This window comes from Myxocyprinus asiaticus, chromosome 32 (genome assembly GCF_019703515.2).
Source record: "Myxocyprinus asiaticus isolate MX2 ecotype Aquarium Trade chromosome 32, UBuf_Myxa_2, whole genome shotgun sequence".
NCBI classification, from domain to species: Eukaryota; Metazoa; Chordata; class Actinopteri; order Cypriniformes; family Catostomidae; genus Myxocyprinus; species Myxocyprinus asiaticus.
In genome coordinates this window covers 28,066,377-28,087,611 of record NC_059375.1, presented here as the reverse complement: position 1 = coordinate 28,087,611, position 21,235 = coordinate 28,066,377, and the positions used below count along the sequence as shown (strand labels likewise).

Below are 21,235 nucleotides of genomic sequence, written 5' to 3'. Positions count from 1 at the left end.
CCAATGAGAGAAATCTGAAGCAGAGAAATCAAGACATTAACAGTGATACTCTTCCTTTCAAACAGTCAGCCACAGTGCATCACATTGGGGGAAACATCGAGAGATTTGGTCATACATGAACGTATTGCACCACCAAGGTGAGTTCAAGAACTAAAAACTTTACAAAATAATGTTTGTATTCATAAAAAAAAGCTGTTTGCTCTCTCGTCATCCCCTGTGTGAGCTTGAAGCTGGGCTGGCTGGAATTGGTGATGAGGTGTAGATACTGCACATACAAGACTTCCACAGACAATTCTTGTGTGGTCAGAACAGATCTGATGAGGTGAGCCCATGCCCACCCCCCACCCCCCACCATCCCAAGCCACTACCACCACAGTGAACACATAGATATGCCAGAACAATCTGTACCTGTCAGTGAGTATTCAGGACTGGACCAACTGACACCGGTCAGCATTATATCTAGAAGAATGAAATCATGATATTTAGGTAGGGTAAGCAATGGAACCGTCAGAGGAGTCCAAAGTAACACTGTTGATGTATGCAGGACATCATACAAACTCTATTTATCCTGAACAGTTTGGATCTAGTTAAGGTCCTAGATTAGTTAAAGGTGATACAATTATACTAATGTAAAAAGCTTTCTCCCATCACAGCTTAATATGCAGAAACAACAAAATGTGAACACTGTGGCACTCTGGCGCTACCAAAACATTGGACTTTTTGTTGTGGCCACGCAAAGCTGAAACACAGTTTAATCCAATTTCCAACTGGAAACCTGACACATCCGTCAGCCATTCACACCTACAGAAAATTAGATCTGTAGCAAAGGAAAAGATGAAACACTGAAGGGAAAATTAGGCACTTTTCCATCTAGAGCTAAAGCAGTGATGCAGTGATTGCACTATAAAACAAAAGACACTAATCAGCTCATTTGCAAATCAAATACAGATATGAGAAAGTGTGAAAGGGACCTACTGTTGAAACTATTTGACCTTTGACCTGTGATTAAAGGGATGGTTCATCCAAAAATTAAATGTCTGTCATAATTTATACAAAAGGAGATGCTAGGCAGAATGTTAGGGAATGACAGCCTCAGTCACCATTCACTTTCATTTGCATCATTTTTTTTTTTTCCATACAATGAAAATGAATGGTGGCAGAGACAGTTAATCTGAATAGTTAAATTTCTTTATAAAATGCATTTGAAACAACATTAGGGTGAGTAAATAATGGCAGAATTTTCATTTTTCTGTGAACTATCTCTTTAAGAGATAAGAGTACCTACAGTGTGCCCACGTGACAGCATAGCCTTGATAAAGATAGTTTTGCCTTCCATGTGTTTTATTCTCTTACCTTGTGGTCCTACTTTGGACCCAAATATAGCTTGTGTACCATAGTAAAGATATTTTCACCTGTTTACATCTGTATTTCTCAAGGGCTTGAAACTAAATCCCATTTTTAACTGTTGCCTGAAGATCAAACATGCTGGACCAATGTCCAAACAATAGCTAGCATCAACACAGAGATTGTCGATTAAGTTGTTTAAATGTTAACACCTTGTGCTGAGAATGGCAGGCAATGGAACCAAAAGAAATAATCCTAGGCAATACCACGCCGTGCATCCTAGGTGGCATCAGAGCAGGCAGCTGATGGATTTAAAGAGATAGTTCACAAAAAATGAAAAATAATTTTTATTTGCTCACCCTCATGTTGTTTCCAAACCTCTATGTCTTTCTTTCTTCCGTGGAACACAGATATTAGTCAGAATGTTAGCCTCAGTCACTATTCACTTTCAACTTTTTCCATACAATGAAAGTGAATTGTGACTGAGGCTAACATTGTAACTAACATCTCCTTTTGTGGTCCATGGAAGAAAGAATTGCATACGGGTTTAGAACAACATGAGGGTGAGAAAATAATGACATAATTTTCATTTTGGGGTGAACTATTCCTTTAACAAATTCAAATGGATAGATTGTTTGCAATTTATTTAGACTCCTTCTCAGACTGCACTGCCCTACATGCATGAGAGAAGGAGGGTGGGCAGACCCCTGGTCCAGGGCTACACCACACACCCTGCTTTCTCATTAAGCAGATCACCATGCAGGCCATGGGACATGCTCTTGAGACGTTCCCAGGCAAAAGGGGGCAAGACGGGAGGCAGAGTCCTGACTAATTATGGGCCCGAGCATCTCATTCCTTATTCGCCGGTCACTCTACTTAGTATAAGCATCTAATTTAGCACGCGGTCAAATCAAAATGATCAAGCAGGACTCAGAAAGATGTGGAAAGGCTACCGACCAGCTAGCTCCTTCTCCTTACTCCTTCTTTTTTTCTCCATGCGTTTAAGGCGCTTTTCCTCACGCCGTTTGGCTTCTTCTGCTTCTTGGTGCCGTCGGCACTTGTGAAAGTTCTCAACCACAACACCAACGAACATGTTGAGCACGAAGAAAGCCACGATCAGCAAGAAGGAGATGAAATAGAGCAACATCCATGGGTTGTAGTTCATGATGGGCTACAACAAAGATAAAAACATGAATCAATGTCCTGAGTATATACTATGTGCAGCCAACAGTGCAATAGTGACTGCCAACTTTTTCAGTGGACTTGGTTCTGGAAGTATTATTCCAATTCATTTTCTCCATGGGGATTTAAAAAACAAAAAATTAAAAAAAATAAAATAAAAAATAAAAATCCTTCAATTATGAGCTCTAAGCCATGAGACAAACCAACCAACTCCAAGTTAATTCAAAACATTACAAACTTTGATTTGAAGCAAAAAAGAGAAAGGTACAAGACACGTTTCATGGAGGAATCAGAAATTATGGCATTATACAAAACTATTGACAAGTATAAAAAAGTATTGAAAAGTATAAAAAAATCACAGTGATTCATGGGAGTGAGTGGTCACTGCTCTTTGCTGCAATTTTTATCTCCATGCTAACAGCGACTACTCTGATTGGTGGAGATCTCTTCAGAATCCAACGGTAGTGTTTAATGGCTGGGAATTTGGCTATTAAACATGGTTATTTAAACAAAAAAGATAAAATCACACCAGGTTGTAGTTTTTACAGAAGCATATATCATCTCTTAATAATCTCAGGCTCATTTGGAAAGGTTTGTACATTATCGCTGGAAATACATTTATCTATGGAGAAAATTAATGGGATTTTCATTTCTGGAACCCCCCTTTAGTTGTTTGCAATTTCCCAGCTGAAAGAACCATAACCTTCCATGTTGGTTCAGACTCCATTATGTGAGTTTGGTTCTAGTCTAGCTGGAGAACCAGCAAAGCCATGCTACTGACCAGCAAAACTTGTGGTTGACCCACATGGTCCTGCTGGAGAACCTGGTTGACCAAGCTAGTCTTGCTGGTTAAGCTAGTTAAGAAAATATTGGGGACACCAGCATCCAAACTACAACATGCTGGTGATCAGAGTGCTTGATTTTTCAGCTGGGTTTGCAATTGGTCTTTACAAAGCAACCTCCTTGTAGTAAATACAGTAATAATATAGTAGTCGCTAGTTCAGATCCCCTGGGTTAGCCTGGGGTTAACTGCTTTGCTCAAGAACAACACAATGGTGATGGAGCAGAATTACGATACCAATAACACTTCAGTTCAAAGGTCTATCCTCCAAAGATGCCTTCTTCTAGGCTAGATTAATAAGGGGTTTCCTGTGTGCAGTGGTACAGCATATTCAGCAAGCACTGCAGAAAGGATGTTCCAATTCAAACACATGAATGCCTTAGTTGGGAAAAGGGGCTTGGCCCTTTTTAAATCAAGCAGAACACAACTCCAGCAGTCCACTGCCAGGCATGGAAATTTAATTTTCAAGCAAAATTATGTTATTGAAAAATGTATTCAAAATGTTCAAAAATAATAAATATAAAAAAAGAATTGGTGAGAAGAGTGTAATAAGAGTGTAATAAGAGTGTAATAAGACACTTCAAAGAAAGAGATATTTTGAAGTGGAATGGATTGTAAGGAGCTTATAGAAGACTGATGAATGGAAAAGCAATTCTTTGAAGTCAGAAAAGAAATGCTGAACAATGATTTTTCACCTTTGATACTGTTCATGGAGTTTGTCCAATCAGAGTTTGTGGTTATTAGTGAGAGAGTGCAACCGGACAGAAATTTGCCATGATAATTTGTTTTTGACCCACTCTAAATGAACAAGGTTTTTTGTATAACCAACACAATGGCAAATCAACTATACAGTATACAACGAATCCACACACATATTTAAAAAACAATTATAATATTACAACATAAGTTTATCCAAGTAAAAGTAGATGCTCATAAAAATGGGGTTTGGTCAATACCTGCTGATCTACACCAACAGCATCCAAACCATCATACATTATGTCCACCCAGCCGTCTTTGGACGCCAGAACAAAAAGGGACATCAGAGCCTGAGGGAGGCAGATGAGACAAAAGAGGTTAAAATACATTTTACTTCAGTTCTTCCATTAGAATTTGTTGAAAAAAGAGCATTTTTAGTTCAAACCAGACAAGGTGCATGTTTGTGCAACCAAGTGCTTACCTGCCCAAGGTTATCAAAGTTGTACTTATGTCTGACCCATTTATAGTTTGCCAGGTGGCAATCTGACTTGTTGGTGATGTTCCTTGTATCCTCCCCTTGACACACAAAAAACTTCCCTTTGAAGAGCTGTAAGGAGAAAGCAATTTTATCACCACAAAGCCACCTTTTTCTGCAAAGTGCTGTGATTTTTGGAAATACCTGACATAAATCACTGGAATAGGTGTTCTGAGAAATCACACCAGTATCTGTGACAGCCATAGGTCCATGTTTTTTTTGTTTTTTTGACAAAAGAAAAAAAAAAGAAAAGAAAAAAAAAGCACATAAAGTAAGAATAAAAGTAATCTACATGACTCCAGTGGTTAAATCCATATCTTCAGCAGTGATTTGATAGGTGTGGTTGAGACAGATTAATATTTAAGTCATTTTTTACTCTAAATTCTCCCTGTTCAATAGGTGGTGATATGCACAAATAATAAAAATAGGCAAAAACAAAAGAAGAAGAACGTGAAAGTGAAAGTGGAGGTTTATAGTAAAAAAAAAATAAAAAAATAAAAGGATTTAAATATTAATCTGTTTCTTACCCAGACCTATCATATCACTTCTGAAGATATGGATTTAACCACTAGAGTCTTATGGATTACTTTTATGCTACCTTTATATGTTTTTTGGACCTTCAAAGTTCTGGCCACCATTCACTTGCACTGTATGGACCTACAGAGCTACAGAGCATATGTTACACTACCAGTCAAAAATCTGGATTCACCTGCTCATTCTATATTTTTACTGTTTTCCACATTTTACATTACCACTTGCACATACACATGTACATATGCCATTCTGTTATATGTCCTATTATTTGTATGTCTATTTATACTCTTACCTTTTTTTATATTCTGTGTCTCACTGTAATGTTTTGTGTGCATTTGTTTCTCCCATCACCCAAAAAAGATTCCTTTTGTCCGTGAGAACACTCGGCAGTAAAACTCATTCTGATTCTGATTCTGATATTAAAATAACAGAAAAGTGACTAAACTGTAAACTACTGTCAAAACTACTGTACTGAATAACTCATATGGAAAAATGGGAATTATGTAGTGGTGACCAAAAAATGTTAAACAAATCAAAATTTTGCCTGTACACTCTGGGCAATCCCACAATCTACTTCATAAGGTGCATTCTTGAATGCTTTTTATACAGTATTGAAAGAGTTCCCATGTATGCTGGACACTTGTTGGCTACTCCTTCACTACTCTGGTCAACTCATCCATTAAAAAATAACATAACACATTTTAGTTTTGTAAAGAAATTCATACATTGGCACAATTTATATACATTTATGTCCAAAAAAATTTCAAGCGCATTTGTAACAACCTGATCCAAGCAAAGCAAATGAGCTCTTTGTCATCCATTATAACTGTAAGGTTTCTAACTTGTGCATTTTTGTACTCACTTGAACTCCCAAGATGCCAAAAATGATGAAAAAGGCACAGCAGATGACCACAATGTTCCCGATAGGTTTAAGTGATGACATCAATGTCTCAACCACTAGCTTCAGTCCTGGAGCTCTGCTGATCACTCTGAAAAATATATAGCGGAATAAATGTTTAAGAATCAAATCGAGCCAAAATCTACAGTATCTGTGGGTTTTCTTAACTTTCAGGTTCTGTTAATCCACATGTTAACAGAAAGACTGCACGTTTATGAAAAGGTGCCGAGTAGATGCAGATAAAGGAACCAATCAGGCCAGCTGCACAGCAACCTGGGATGAACTTAAGTTTTGCATATGTGCAGTGGTTGGTAACGAAAATGTTGCAGGTTTAAACCTTTGTGTTCCACTAAACGGTCCACAAACTAACCCATTGTGCTGAGAGCAAGACACTTAACCACTTTGAGAGCATAAGAACTGATGTCATGTTCTTGTAACTTTGCTTGGCCACTGTCTGTGAGTGAATAAATATTTCTAATGCATGCACTGACCTGTCATTAGTCAGCCTTTTCTTCTTTACTATTAACATACTGTAACTCCTCACATTCAATCAATGCTGCAATCACTGTCTCCACGACACAGTGAGAAGAGCAATTAACACCTAAAATGTCATGCCTTAGCACTTATACCAAGATCCCGCAATGGAATGCTACAGGGAAACTGTGAGGGAAAAAAAAGTTTTAATTAAACAGAAGGAATAATAATGAAGCCTAATTATTAATGGCACAACATCCGGCACAACACCACACCTGTCAAACTTCAGGAATGGGTGCCACACACATTAACATGAAGACACCTGCACACAGTGCTCGGGCACACACAAATTATCTTAATTTTAACTGGAATTCAGTAGCCTGACAAGTAAAATTATACACTCACAAAGCAGTAAGGGGCAACCACCTTTAATCTATGATCTTGTTTGTGTTGCATTTATTTTTATGGAACACAATGATGACCTGAAGCAGTAGCAGTAGTAGTGTATATAGCAAGATGTTTGATTTAACACATGGACTTAAAGGAATAGTTCACCCCAACTGTCATTATTTACAGTACTCACCCTCATGTTGTTCCAAATCCATATTTTGGACTTTTTGTAAATATGTTTTTTACATAAATATGTGTAAAAAAAAAATAATGTTCAGAACTTCTTAAATTACTTCAGAGTTCTCATCAAAACATCCTCCATGTGCAGCAATGACAGCTTTGCAGATCCTTGGCATTCTAGCTGTCAGTTTGTCCAGATACTCCGGTGACATTTCACCACACGCTTTCTGTAGCACTTGCCATAGATGTGGCTGTCTTGTCGGGCACTTCTCACGCACCTTAGAGTCTAGCTGATCCCACAAAAGCTCAATGGGGTTAAGGTCCATAACACTCTTTTCCAATTATCTGTTGTCCAATGTCTGTGTTTCTTTGCCCACTCTAACCTTTTTTTTTTTTTTTTTTTTTTTTTCTGTTTCAAAAGTGGCTTTTTCTTTGCAATTCTTCCCATAAGGCCTGCACCCCTGAGTCTTCTCTTTACTGTTGTACATGAAACTGGTGTTGAGTGGGTAGAATTCAATGAAGTTGTCAGCTGAGGACATGTGAGGCATCTATTTCTCAAACTAGAGACTCTGATGTACTTATCCTCTTATTTAGTTGTACAGCTGGCCTTCCACATCTCTTTCTGTCCTTGTTACAGCCAGTTGTCCTTTGTCTTTGAAGACTGTAGTGTACAACTTTGTATGAAATCTTCAGCTTTTTGGCAATTTCAAGCATTTTATGGCCTTCATTCCTCAAAACAATGATTGACTGATGAGTTTCTAGAGAAAGCTGTTTCTTTTTTGCCATTTCTGACCTAATATTGACCTTAAGACATGCCAATTTATTGCATACTGTGGCAACTCAAAAACAAACACAAAGACAATGTTAAGCTTCATTGAATGAACCAAATAGCTTTCAACTGTGTTTTATATAATGGCAAGTGATTTTCTTGTACCAAATTAGCAATTTAGCATGAATACTCAAGGATAAGGTGTTGGAATGATGGCTGCTGGAAATGGGGCCTGTCTAGATTTGATCCAAAATAACTTTTTTCAAATCGTGATGGTGCTATTTTTTTTACATCAGTAATGTCCTGACTATACTTTGTGATCAGTTGAACGCAATTTTGGTGAATTAAAGTACCAATTTCCTTCCAAAATAGCAAAATCTGTACATTATTCCAAACCTTTGGCCGGCAATATATATATATATATATATATATATATATGTATATATATATATATATATACAGTATATATTTTGAAAACTCTTCAAGCAGGTTATTTTTATTTTTATTTTTTCTATATAATGATAAACAACAACAAAAAAGCACCAAAAAGGTTGGTACCAGTGGCTGACTACCTGCACCGTGCAAAAGATGCCATCAAATTTCCATACACACTGATGCTTGGACAAAACAAACAGTGCTTTCAAGCAAATGTTGTCATTCACGGATTGAAGTGCTTAAACAAAATACATTGTGGGGTACAGTGGATATATGCTCCAAAGCATCTTAAATATTAATTATTCCCAAACAGTAAATTTGAGTGAATTTACTATTACGTTTTTGCCTTTAGGTTTTGTTGCATATAATATATATCTATATCTATATCTATATCTATCTATATATGTATATATATATATATATATATATATATATATATATATATATATATATATATATATATATATATATATATATATATATATATTTTTTTTTTTCACAGTCTTCAAGTGTGTAGTCATGTTTTAATGTGTTTTATTGTAGTTTGGCATATTAGTCCAAAAATGTGTGTGTGTGTGTGTGTGTGTGTGTGTGTGTGTGTGTGTGTGTGTGTGTGTGTGTGTGTACTCATTTTTTTTTATTTATTTTTTTTATGTAAAAACACACACACACACACACACACACACACACACAAAACACTAATTGAATTAGTAGCTAACAATTTTGGAACTTTCCGCTTAATTGTAAAGTTTGTAAAATGCATGTCTTTTTTGCTGTCATTTTAAAAAAATTGTTTGTGATGTTGCTGCAACATTTGTAAACTTTATTTAGTGTTTTAAATACATTAAGATCAAATGTAACTGTAGTTCATTTTGAAATAATACGCTATTCCTGTCTTGTAGTATTTTGTTTCCAAACCTGTTTCCTTGTACTCACATTTGTCTCTTATTGTCTATGTAAGTACGTGTGTTTTAGTATTTTTTTTAAACAGCCTCTTAGATACATTTACAAATGTATTGCTGTTTAAATGTTGCAAATGAATTTGTGACATTGTAAAATGAATAAATATTTTTAATTTGTATTGAGACACTTGCTGACTACATTTTTTTTTACTTTTTATAATAAATAGGTTATATTAGGAACATTGGAATATAAATGTAATGCACATGAAAATCAAGTGTAACTAACTTATCAGAAACATTAAGTAAATATTACTTGAAATGGTAGTTCCCTACAAGATAAATATTGTCTTTATAACTTAAAACAATGTCCTGTAAATTGAAAAATTTGAGTTACCATTATTTAAGAGTTACATGTTGAAATAAATGTGAAGTCTAATGTCAAACAAAAATGTGTTGAGTTCAAAATACTCAAAAAGCTGATTCAAATATATCTGAGTAAAACCAGCCCTATTTTTTACAGTGTAGTCCAAACAACTCATGCACTACAGTATGTCCCAAGACTTCAGAAGCAATAAGTTAGCTTTGGGAGGCACAGACCAAAATTTAAGTCATTAATCACTGATAATCTTTCTCAATAGTAAGCTATTAACTTGAGAAATACTGTAACCTTATCATCGAGTCAGTTAATTGAACTCGAGAACCGGATCATATTCTTGAATGAATAATGACTGTAACAAAGTTCATGATGGGGTGCAAGGAGGAAGCGGGAGATGGCGAAATTCAACTCAAAAAGGTCATTTATTTTTCAACTCAACAAAACTCGCTTTCAGCGGAATGTCAGCACATGCTCTCTCTGTGTGCGTGGGTAGCTCTCTTTCCTCACTGGCATCTGGCTCACTCTTAAAACCCGTCTGCACTTTCACTGCAATGACAAACAGCTGATAGAGACAATCATTGCCAGGTGATAATCATTACCGTTCTCATCTCCTGATCTCGCTCTCCCTTCAAAAGCCAGCGCTCAACCATGCCCCCATCACCACATACCCCCACCGCCCGACTCAGGCCAGGGAGCCACCTTGAACTTAAAAGGCTGAAGAGCCAGATCCCAATGGGTAATCCGTGCATTGGTATCCTTCATGCAATGGAGCCACTGTAGCAGGGCGTGGTCCGAACAGAGGGTGAAAGCCCATCCCAGGAGGTAGTACCAAAGGGTGAGTACCACCCACTTGATGGCCAGGCACTCCTTCTCAACGGTGCTGTACCTCACCTCATCCCAGGAGGTAGTACTGAAGGGTGAGGACCACCCACTTGATGGCCAGGCACTCCTTCTCAATGGTGCTGTACCTCCCCCTTGACCACCTAGGACAACACAACTCGCAAACCTCTATCCGACACATCGGTCTGTAAAAAAAAGGGAGAGAAAAATCTGGAGTGTGTAACAATGGCCCACCACAAAGCGCAGCTTTCACCTGCTTAAAAGCCTGTTGGCACAGCTCTGACCACTGGACTGCATCTGGGGCTCCATTATTTGTGAGATCAGTCAGCGGGCTGGTGACGTCTGAATAATTAGGCACAAACCTCCTATAATAGCCAGCCAGCCCCAGGAACTGTCTCACTTACTTTTTGGTCTTGGGTCTCAGGTTGGCCGCAACCACTGTGGTCTAATCAATTTGGGGATGCACCTGCCCATGACCCAAGTGGAACCCCAGATACCGTACCTCCACCCGTCCAATTGTGCACTTCTTAGGATTTGCCGTGAGTCCCGCCAGTTGCAGCGACCTCAGAACTGCCCTCAGATGCTGCATGTACATGATGTCATCCAGATAGGCAGTGGCGTATGCAGAGTGCAGTCTGAGGACTCAGTCCATAAGGTGTTGAAAGGTAGCCAGAGCCCCAAATAAACTGAAAGGAAGGTTTACGAATTGGTGTAAGCCAAGCGGTGTGGAGAAGGCCGTTTTCTCACGGGATATTGGTGTTAAGGGGATCTGCCAATAACCCTTCATTAAATCCAGTGTCGAATAAAAGCGAACCGCGCCCAACTGATCGAGCAGCTTGTCAATACGAGACACTGGATATGCATCAAATTTAGACACTGCATTGACCTTTCTATAATCCACACAGAACCAGACCAAGCTGTCGCTCTTCAGAACCAGCACCACCGGGCTGGCTGAGTCGCTGTAGGATTCTTCTATTACCCCCATATCAAGCATGGCCTTCAATTCTTCCTGAACCACTTTTATTTTTGTGCTCGGGTAATTGGTAGGGACGACTGCATACCACTACCCCTGGGATTGTTTCAATATGGTGTTTTATGAGGTTCATACGACCGGGAAGGGGTGAGAATTCTCTTTGCAACCGGGCCACGTCCATGATTTGTGACGGTGAGAGGTGGTCTCTGCAAGTGACTGGGGTGCCGTGATTGGCTTTTAAGTTCACCTCCGGCCCGAGCTCCCCCCTCTTCAGTACCATAGTCATCAAAGTCACGGGGACCACCTCCCTCCAGGGTTTTTAGAGGTTAGGGTGGTAAATTTGCCGTGCTCCGCCCCTATCCGTTCGTTTAACCTCATAATCAACTTCCCAACTCGCCATGTGATCTCAAAGGGCCCTTGCCACTTTGCGGGTTATTTAGAGCTTGATGTGGGTAGTAATACAAGGACTTTATCTCCCCGTGTAAATTCCTGTAGCCGAACTCCCCTATTACACAGATGTTCTTGAGACTGTAGCAAATTCTCCTGTGATAGTTGACCCAATGTGTGGAGTTTTGTTCTCAGGTCAAGAACGTATTGAATTTAATTTTTGCTGTTTGATGGTCCCTCCTCCCAATTTGACAATAATTCAAATAGGGAGAACCCCGTAGAAGCTTGAGGGACCTATCGAACTGCGAATAATGGGTTCGAGCCACTTATCCCAACTCCGAGCATGTTCGTGCATGAACTTACAAATCATGTTTTTCAGGGTTTTATTAAACCGTTCAACCAAGCCGTCCGTTTGCAGGTGGTACATCTTGTCCGAATCGATTTAATACCCAAAAATTTGTACAGCTCACGTAGTGTATGTGACAAAAAAGCAGTGCTTTGATCAGTGAGGATTTCTTTTGGAATCCCCACTCGGGAGATAATTCAGAAGAGTGCATCTGCAACACTGTGCTAAAATGTTGTACAGAGGCACTGCTTCCGGATATTGCATAGTCCACCAGAACCAAACCAAAGCGATGCCCGCGTGCCGTCCGATCTAATGGCCTGACAAGGTCCATCCCAATTCTTTTGAAGGGAACCTCGATCAAAGGAAGCGGGCACAAAGGCGCCCCTGGGTGTGGCTGGCGGATTCACCAGCTGACATTCACGGCATGCTGCACACTATCTGCAAACATCCCCGTGAATGCCAGGCCAATAGAAACAGGCCATTAGATGGTTCAGTGTCTTTTCCTGCCCTAAGTGACCCGCCATTGGATTATAATGAGCTGTCTAGAATAACATTTCATGACGGCTTTTCAGTATCAATAACTGGGTTGTATCTTTCTTGTCTGAGCATCCTGCATCACTCGATACAACCGGTCATTTATAATAGAAAAGTATGGATATGTGAGAGCAATGTCTGGCTGAAGACGTTGCCCATCAATCAAACTCACTTGGTTGAAGGCATGCCTAAGAGTCTCATTGCTCGTCTGCTCCAGAGGGAAATCCCTGGCGGGGAGGAGGAAGCCGAGACTTCCCCTCCCTTACGTCATGCTAACACGGAGCTGATTTAGATGGCCCTGGCTCCGCCTCCCCAGCCAGCACAAATCCCACACTGAGATGTTCTGTTACAGGACCCATCTGCACAAATTTCCCTTAATAAAGTGGAAAACGCTGGCCAATTAGTGCCTAAAACTAGCGGATGTGTGAGGCGGGAACTAACTGCAGCCTCGACACTATGCCTTTGTCCCCGGCATTGAATTGACACAGTCACTACAGGATAATCGTGGATATCCCCATGCGCACACCTTATCTTCACCTTGTGACTAGCACCCAAGGCCTTGTCTTGAACCAGGCATTGATGGATGGAGGTTTGGCTGTAACCTGAATCCACCAAGGCCTGGTATGTAAGCCCCTTAATACTCATGGGTATGCGGTACATCCCAGCTCGATCGGGGGCGGCCTGCAGCGTGTAGGAGACCCAATCCAATGTCCCCACCTCCATCACCGGGCATTGGTCCCAGAAATGCCCAGGCTCCCCACAACTCCAACAGACCAGCCCAGGCTCCACACCTGCACCCGTGGCAGCGGGTCACCAACCTGGGAATTAGAGCGGAGAGAGGAAGGGGAAACCGGCGGGTAGTGCAGTCCCCGGAGCAGAGGAGCTGGTTTGGGAGGGGTTACTCCCCGTTTCCAGAGAGGAGGAATAGGACGAGAGGAAGGGGAGGAGAGAGAGTGAGGGGAGACAGGAGAGAGAGAAGAAAAAATGTATATCTGGGCATGCCGGCTCCTGAATACGCCACCATATGGTCCTCTGCCATGGATGGCCGTTTGGCGCGAAACCGGGTGGTGGCACTGGCCCCACTCCGCCATCCCTCTCAGAAGCTGAGCAATAAACTGCTCCAGTACCACCAGGTCGATCACAGCCCCGACGTTGCATTGCTCAGCCAGCAACCACTGCTTCGGGTGCCCCGGATCTGTTGGGCGAAGGCGAATGGCTGGCCGTGCTCGCCCAGAGTCAACAAGCGGAAGTGTTGGCACTGTTGTTCTGATGTCCAGCCGACACACTGCAGGATGGCTTTCTTGAGATCAGCATACACCAGGAGGTTCTTTGCTGGCAACTGCTGCGCTGCGAGTTGGGCCTCCCCGGACAACAGCGGTAACAAGCGGATTGCACACTGGCTGCTTGGCCAACTGCATGCCCCCGCCGTCCGCTCAAAGAGTTCCAAGAAAGCCTCTGGATCATCCTTGGGGCCTATCTTGACCATGGGAACATGGGGCAGGGCGGTCATGGGGTACGGGGTTGCAGAGGCAGCCCCCTCCTGGGGTTCCAAGCTCTGGAGCACCTGCCGGTCCTCCGCTTGGGCCTGGAGGAGCGCGATGAACCACTGCTCCTGCTCTGTGCGCAGGAGGGCCTGATGCTGTGACTGATGGATGCTGGTGAGGATCTTAAACATTTCCTCCAGAGGTGAGGCCTCCATGGCAGCGTTCTTCCTCCTTCAAATCCTGGGTTTCTGCACCAGTGTAAAAAAGTTCATGTTGGGGTGTTGCGGGAGACAGCGAAATTAAAAGGTCATTTATTTTTCAACTCAACAAAACTCGCTTTTCAGCGAACTGTCAGCACACGATCGCTCTGTGTGTATGTGCATAGGTAGCTCTCTCTCCTCACTGGCATCTGGCTCGCTCTTAAACCCGTCTCCACTCTCACTGCAATGACAAACAGCTGTTAGAGACAATCATTGCCAGGTGATGATCCTTACAGTTCTCATCTCCTGATTTCGCTCTCCTTTCACAAGCCAGCGCTCAACCATGCCCCCATCATCACAATGACCAAAGAATTTTATCTGTTCCTCTCACAAAGCTATCGAGTGGCTTCAGAATACAGCACACAATGTCGTACTGACAACTTTTATGATGCTATTTTGGCACTTGTTGAGCTTACTGTATAAATAATGAAAATGGCAATTTTTAGGTGAACTATTCCTTAAAAGTTTCTACCTATAAATTAAAGGATAAAAAGCATATTAGTCCTCATCTGGTGACAGTGATTTCTGTCTCCTCACCACACAACTAAGCTAAAGCGGCAACAACCTGATTTGATCCTCTGCTTTGATCTTCTTAAGAAGTGTGCTGTGGTTGTATCAGTGTCTGAGGATGAAGGAAAGACCATGTTTAAGAGACAAATCAGATTTACTCAAAGTGACTGATTGGATAGAGAAAGGAGGCAGATAACATCCTGCTCCCTCTTTTGTCTGTCTGAATATCTCAGTGCATCTCTCCCAAGCTCAAGCATATTTATTAAAGCCCACTATGGGGATTTCAAGTAATACCATAAAATCAATTATGGAAATGTCAAATGACGAGAAAGATCAATATGTCTAGACCCACGCTCATCTGCGACTGAATTTGAGAGGGACAATCCAGTGTGGGAGCAATGTGAAATGATATGCCATATGTTTTGCTGCCATCATGAGATTTCAATCCCTTAACAATAGAGGGTGCTAGAGGCTGAGGTGTTGTGCCATTAATATTCTTCAAAACAGTTGAAGACGTTCCAAAACCCAGTAAAGTTATGTGGTCATGTAATTTTTAATGAATTTCATGAACAAGTGATTGGAAGCTTTTTTTTTTCTTTTTTTTTTATGTGTGAAAAAAGAGAGGTAGAGAAAAGGAACAGACGAAAGATTAGTCAAGTGTAAATCTGAAAATACTACTGCTACAAAAAAAAAAAAAGAAAAAAAAAAAAAGAAAAAAAAAAAGCTAGTGCCATCATGGTATACAGATGGTATGGTTTGTCAAAAACACCACAGCTTTACAAACCATAGTACTTACAATGATAACGCAAGGGATTTGTCATCTGTCTAAGATGCAGGTGGGGCCAGCTTTATAGCTGAAAAAAGGCTGTATGTCTCATATTCATTGCTTCTATCTGCTACCTGTGTTCTTGTGTTTTACTGGTAATAAATAAATAAAGGAAGGGGACAACAAGCAGAGTACTGACTTATTCCTATATTCCCATATTTGCTAAATATTTTTTTACGTTTGAACGTATCGTGACACTTTCATGGTGAAATGAACACTAGAGGTTCTAGAACAACAATGGCTTTCATTCCCTTTCAAACAAATAGCGAATGACAGACTATTAGTTTATAAACACGTTTTACCCTGTTACTCACACAATGCTTATAACAATAACACTTTCACTACAGTGCATGTCTTAAGGTGATATATTTTAATGCTTGCATTACATAATCAACAACATTTATAAGCTTATTAAAGCAAACAAGTTGCGCAGTGGCTCAACTGATAGGATTCGAGTTGACGTGAGCTGAAAGTGTCATGAAACACCACAAAATGACATGGTTGCTTCAGCACCAGCGTTTTTCTTCTCAAGTTTGCTTTTTATGACATTATCAGTTAGGTTTAGGTGTAAGGTTTAGTTTAGGTTTTGTTGATTTAAAACTCGACAGAGCATTAACCATAAACACTTCATCTGTTTGGAAGAAAATTGTACTCGCTTTTAGTGCCACTAAGTGGACACCTCGGAACTGCCACGATATGTGTAAGAAACCAAGTTATATTATTACATCGTCACAATCAGGTAAATTTCATGAGATCAGGCTGGTGGATGCTGCATCGCGCAAAAGTAATAACTTTCAGTTACTCATGCCATTTTCAATCATTAGAAATGGTTCAGTTATTCCATGAGCAAAGGTGTACAATAATAAAGGGGTTAGTGAGATGAACAAAACTGTTATTCAGCTGGTCATGTGATCTTAAAGGGATAGTTCAACCAAAAATGAAAATTATTTCATCATTTACTCATCCTCATGCCATCCCAGAGGTGTATGACTTTCTTTCTTCTGTAAAATATAAACAAAGATTTTTAGAAAAATATCTCAGCTCTGTAGGTCCTTACAATGCAAGTGAATGGTGATCAGACCTCTGTAGCTCCAAAAAAAATCACATACAGTGGCAGCCAAAAGTTTGAAATAATGTACAGATATTGCTGTTTCGGAAGGAAATCGGTACTTTAATTCACCAAAGTGGCATTCAACTGATCACAAAGTATAGTCAGGACATTACTGATGTAAAAAACAGCACCATCACTATTTGAAAAGTAACATTTTATCAAATCTAGACAGGCCCCATTTCCAGCAGCCATAACTCCAACACCTTATCCTTGAGTAGTCATGCTAAATTGCTAATTTGGTCCTAGAAAATCACTTGCCATTATATCAAATGAAGTTGAACGCTATTTGGTTCATTAAATGAAGCTTAACATTGTCTTTGTTTTTGAATTGCCACTCTATGCAATAGACTGGCATGTCTTAAGGTCAACAGTAGGTCAAAAATGGCAAAAAAGAAACAGCTTTCTCTAGAAACTCATCAGTCATTCATTGTTTTGAGGAATGAAGGCTATACAATGCTTGAAATTGCCAAAAAACTGAAGATTTCATACAAAGGTGTACACTACAGTCTTCAAAGACAAAGGACAACTGGATCTAACAAGGACAGAATGAGATGTGGCAGGCTAGATGCACAACTAAACAAGAGGATAAGTACATCAGCATCTCTAGTTTGAGAAATAGATGCCTCACATGTCCTCAGCTGACAGCTTCATTGAATTCTACCCACTCAACACCAGTTTAATGTACAACAGTAAAGAGAAGACTTATTGGTGTAGGCCTTATGGGAAGAATTGCAAATAAAAAGCCACTTTTGAAACAGAAAGAAATAATACGTTTTTTTTTTTTTTTTGTTGTTTCTTTTTTTTTTTTTTAAAGGTTAGAGTGGGCAAAGAAACACAGACATTGGACAACAGATAATTGGAAAAGAGTGTTATGGATCTTAAACCCATTGAGCTTTTGTGGGATCAGCTAGACTGTAAATTGAGCAACATTTGTACATTATTCCAAACTTTTTTATGCCAGTCAGCATAAAAGTAATCCATAAATGTTTAAATACTTGCATACCTGCCAACACTCCCGATTTTACCGGGTTTCTCCTGTTTTTCCACCCCTCCTCCTGCTGTACTCCCGATTTACAATTTCTCCCGATAAACTCACGATTTTCCGCATCCACACTTTGCTCATGAGACTGTATTATACCTGTAGGTAGAGTTGCCACATGTCCCGTAAAATACGGGATCATCCCGTATTTAAATATGAAATGATGCGTCCCGTATCGAATCAATACGGGATGCAAATTTGTCTCGTAAACTGGTCAGATGGTGTCACGGCAAAATCGTTCCAGATCGTTAATTTAACACTGATGTAAGTTACAAATTTTTCATACGGTGGGTAGAGGGTCATCTGAAAAGTCCACACATTGTGCTGAAACGTACTAATACTGTGGAGGGTGTGTTAAGAGACCGTCTGAAAAGTCCACACTTAAAACTTTTTTTATTAAAAAACAGAAGGATCAATGTAAATGTTCAATAAGAAGTACAAAATTACACATATCCAACAATGTATGAATACTATCAATGAGTCCTAAAGACAGGAAATACATGTGAAGGAAAAAAATACCAATTTTAAATAAAGTAAATAAAAAATAAATATAAAAAAATACATATAAACCAGCACAGATGTATACGTAAATAAGATAAATAATCAAATAAATAAAAAATAGTTATATTTTGGGTCAGGAAAGTTCTCAGCATATAAGAAAGGATATACACTTTTATTATTAATAACTCAAAAAGCATTTATTGCTAAAACTGTGAAGGATGTGGTAAGGGACCATCTGAATACATTTCTTGGAATTATTCATCTTCAGCATAGTATTACTGACCGGTACCACCACTCCCTATATGCATATTACGCATTCTGCGTAGTGCACCTACGGGGGCTCCATTTTACCTTAGGGGGTACCAGAAACTCCAACGGCTGCCGTTCCTCACACATACAAACCATGCAACATTATTGGGGTGAACTATCCCTTTAAAATGGAGGGCAGCTCAATGTAAAAAAATAAAACAGCCTTTATTAGGCTACTACTGATATGACAGTATGAAGCATCATGTGAGATAGTCAAACCTTTTTAGTCACGAAACATTTATTTGCGCTAGCTAGTTTTTTTCTGGAAAAATTGACGTGACCGTCATCGGCGAGCCTCTTCTTTTTATATAAACTTTTTTTTTTTTTTTTTTTTTTTTTGGCAGTTTCTGTGAAACTTGCTAAATAAACATTTGCTAGCAATACTATGTACATTTTTAACTAAATATCACTAACTTTTTTTGCCAATTGTGTTGCTTGTGAAAAATCCACCTGAAGTAGTGTGAGGCACAGAGCAGATGCTGTTCAGACCTGCCTGGAAACTGGCCTGCTAGTTAGATAAGTTATCTAGCTTGTTGATTTTCCCATGTAATAAAAAAGGTAGATATCTATAATTTAGCAGATAGCCTTACCCATCCATCACACATGCATGATTTTATATTGTGTGTAGCTTCCTGTTCACAAGGAAAGTGTGAGTTGCAGTTGGACATTCTGGTTAGTCTGCAAGCCTTTGGTGACTATTCAGTGTACGGATTTGTAAAGAACACACTGCTGACTACCAATTGTGTACTTTTTTTCTGTTGTAGAGATGGATAGAGACTATGGCTCCCTGCTTTTGAGGGGATGAGCACACAGGAGGAAGATCTGCTGGACCAGGAACTACTGCATGAAGACCCGGACCACAAGGAGATGGAGGATGAGATGGAACCTGATCCCCAGCCAAGACCATCAACTGGGTATATATGAATGTGTATGTATTGTTTGTTTCTATTTCTCATATGACTGATAACTCACAGTAACACTAACACTGTTACTCTTATTATTTTGGGTATGGCTAGCCATTCTCACACAGGTCCCAAGTCAGCTAGACTTCCCTGACACTGTTTCTTATCTCACGTACTCTGACATCGATTCACAGTCACCAAAGCCTCTCCCATTTAAGCCTAGCCGTCCATTCAGTATTTACTTAGGTAGCCTGCATCAGGCTGTGCAGTCAACCTCCAATATGATGTTGCGAGAAATTGACTTTTCAGGCTGTAGTTGCTGAGATATGCAGCTTTACAAACCGTCAGGGGTGGGAGCTCATCCTAAACTGACCGTCATATTCCAGCTACCAAGGAGCTTGGATGGAGGTGACCCCCGATGAATTTTACAAATTTTTTGGGCTGCTCATTTACATGGGGTTTTCAATTCTCCCTGATTCCCATCGTCATTGGGGAACCAAATCACTTCAGGGCACGCGGGCAAGGGGATTTATGTCGCGTGACCGCTACAAGGCTCTTTTAGCAGCTCTACATGTTGTAGACCCTACCACAGAGGATAATCAGGATCGCCTTAGGAAGTTGCGTTATCTTATGGACCACCTCAAACAAAAAAGCCAGCAGCTCTTTCAGCCTAACCAAAATCTCGCAATAGATGAACGTATGGTCAAGTCTAAAGCTCGGTCAGGATTTAAACAATACATGAAGGGCAAACCTACTCGGTGGGGTTTTAAATGATGGGTAATTGCAACATCAGATTCGGGGTATACTCTCAACTTTAATGTTTACACAGGTAGTCATGATGGGCGTGTCACTGACTTGGCCACCAAAGTAGTTGAATCGTTACTGCAGCCATTCAAAGACCAGGGCCACAATGTTTGGTTTGACAACTTTTACACGTCCCCAGTTCTTATGGTTAAGTTGTTAGAAATGGAAACTAATGCCTGTGGGACATGCAGGGTGAATCGTAAACTGTTTCCTGCAGAATTTAAAGACATCAAAAGATGGGAATGCAAGACAGCTCGAGGGGATATGAGGTGGTGTAGGATTGAGGGGAATATACTTGTAATTCAGTGGAAGGACACGCGTGCAGTTACATGCCTCTCCAATTTCCACAATGCGTATGGCTCAACCGAAATTACTAGGTTTGTAAAAAATTATGGCAACTGGACAAAAGAAGTAGCCCTCCAGCCCACTGTCATCAGCGATTATAACAAAAACATGGGTGGTGTTGATAGGTCAGACCAAATGATAAAATCTTACGATGTCCTACAAAAAACTCAGAAGTGGTGGAAGACTCTTTTTTTCCACTTCTTAGACATTGCCGTCTATATATATATATATATATATATATATATATATATATATATATATATATATATATATATTCTGTTCCTGCACTCTTTATTAAAAATTTATTTACTGTAGATAGTTCGAAAGTTTAATTTTGTATGTTTTGCTGTGTAATTCGTGTGTAATTCTAATGTTCAAATTAAATAAAGTGTGTGTTTTATTGTACGCATAAAATGTATATTTCAGTGTTTGTGTCCTTCAATTTCAGATGCAATCTCAATTTATTATTACAGGTACTCAAAAGGAGTATTTGAGGAATGGTCATGTG

The 21,235-nt window shown here is 39.9% G+C and overlaps 1 protein-coding gene across 1 annotated transcript in view; it reads right to left on the bottom strand.

Annotated features, from left to right (window-relative positions):
- The window catches only part of LOC127423073 (voltage-dependent T-type calcium channel subunit alpha-1G-like), a 258,610-nt gene that overhangs the window by 48,181 nt on the left and 189,194 nt on the right, over positions 1–21,235 (bottom strand). The window contains exons 21-25 of the mRNA XM_051667102.1: positions 5,995–6,121; positions 4,545–4,670; positions 4,324–4,413; positions 2,323–2,515; positions 409–459 (exon numbers count right to left, since the gene is read on the bottom strand). Of these exons, the coding sequence (XP_051523062.1) occupies positions 409–459; positions 2,323–2,515; positions 4,324–4,413; positions 4,545–4,670; positions 5,995–6,121 (587 nt within the window). The remainder of the gene's footprint in view (positions 1–408; positions 460–2,322; positions 2,516–4,323; positions 4,414–4,544; positions 4,671–5,994; positions 6,122–21,235) is intronic.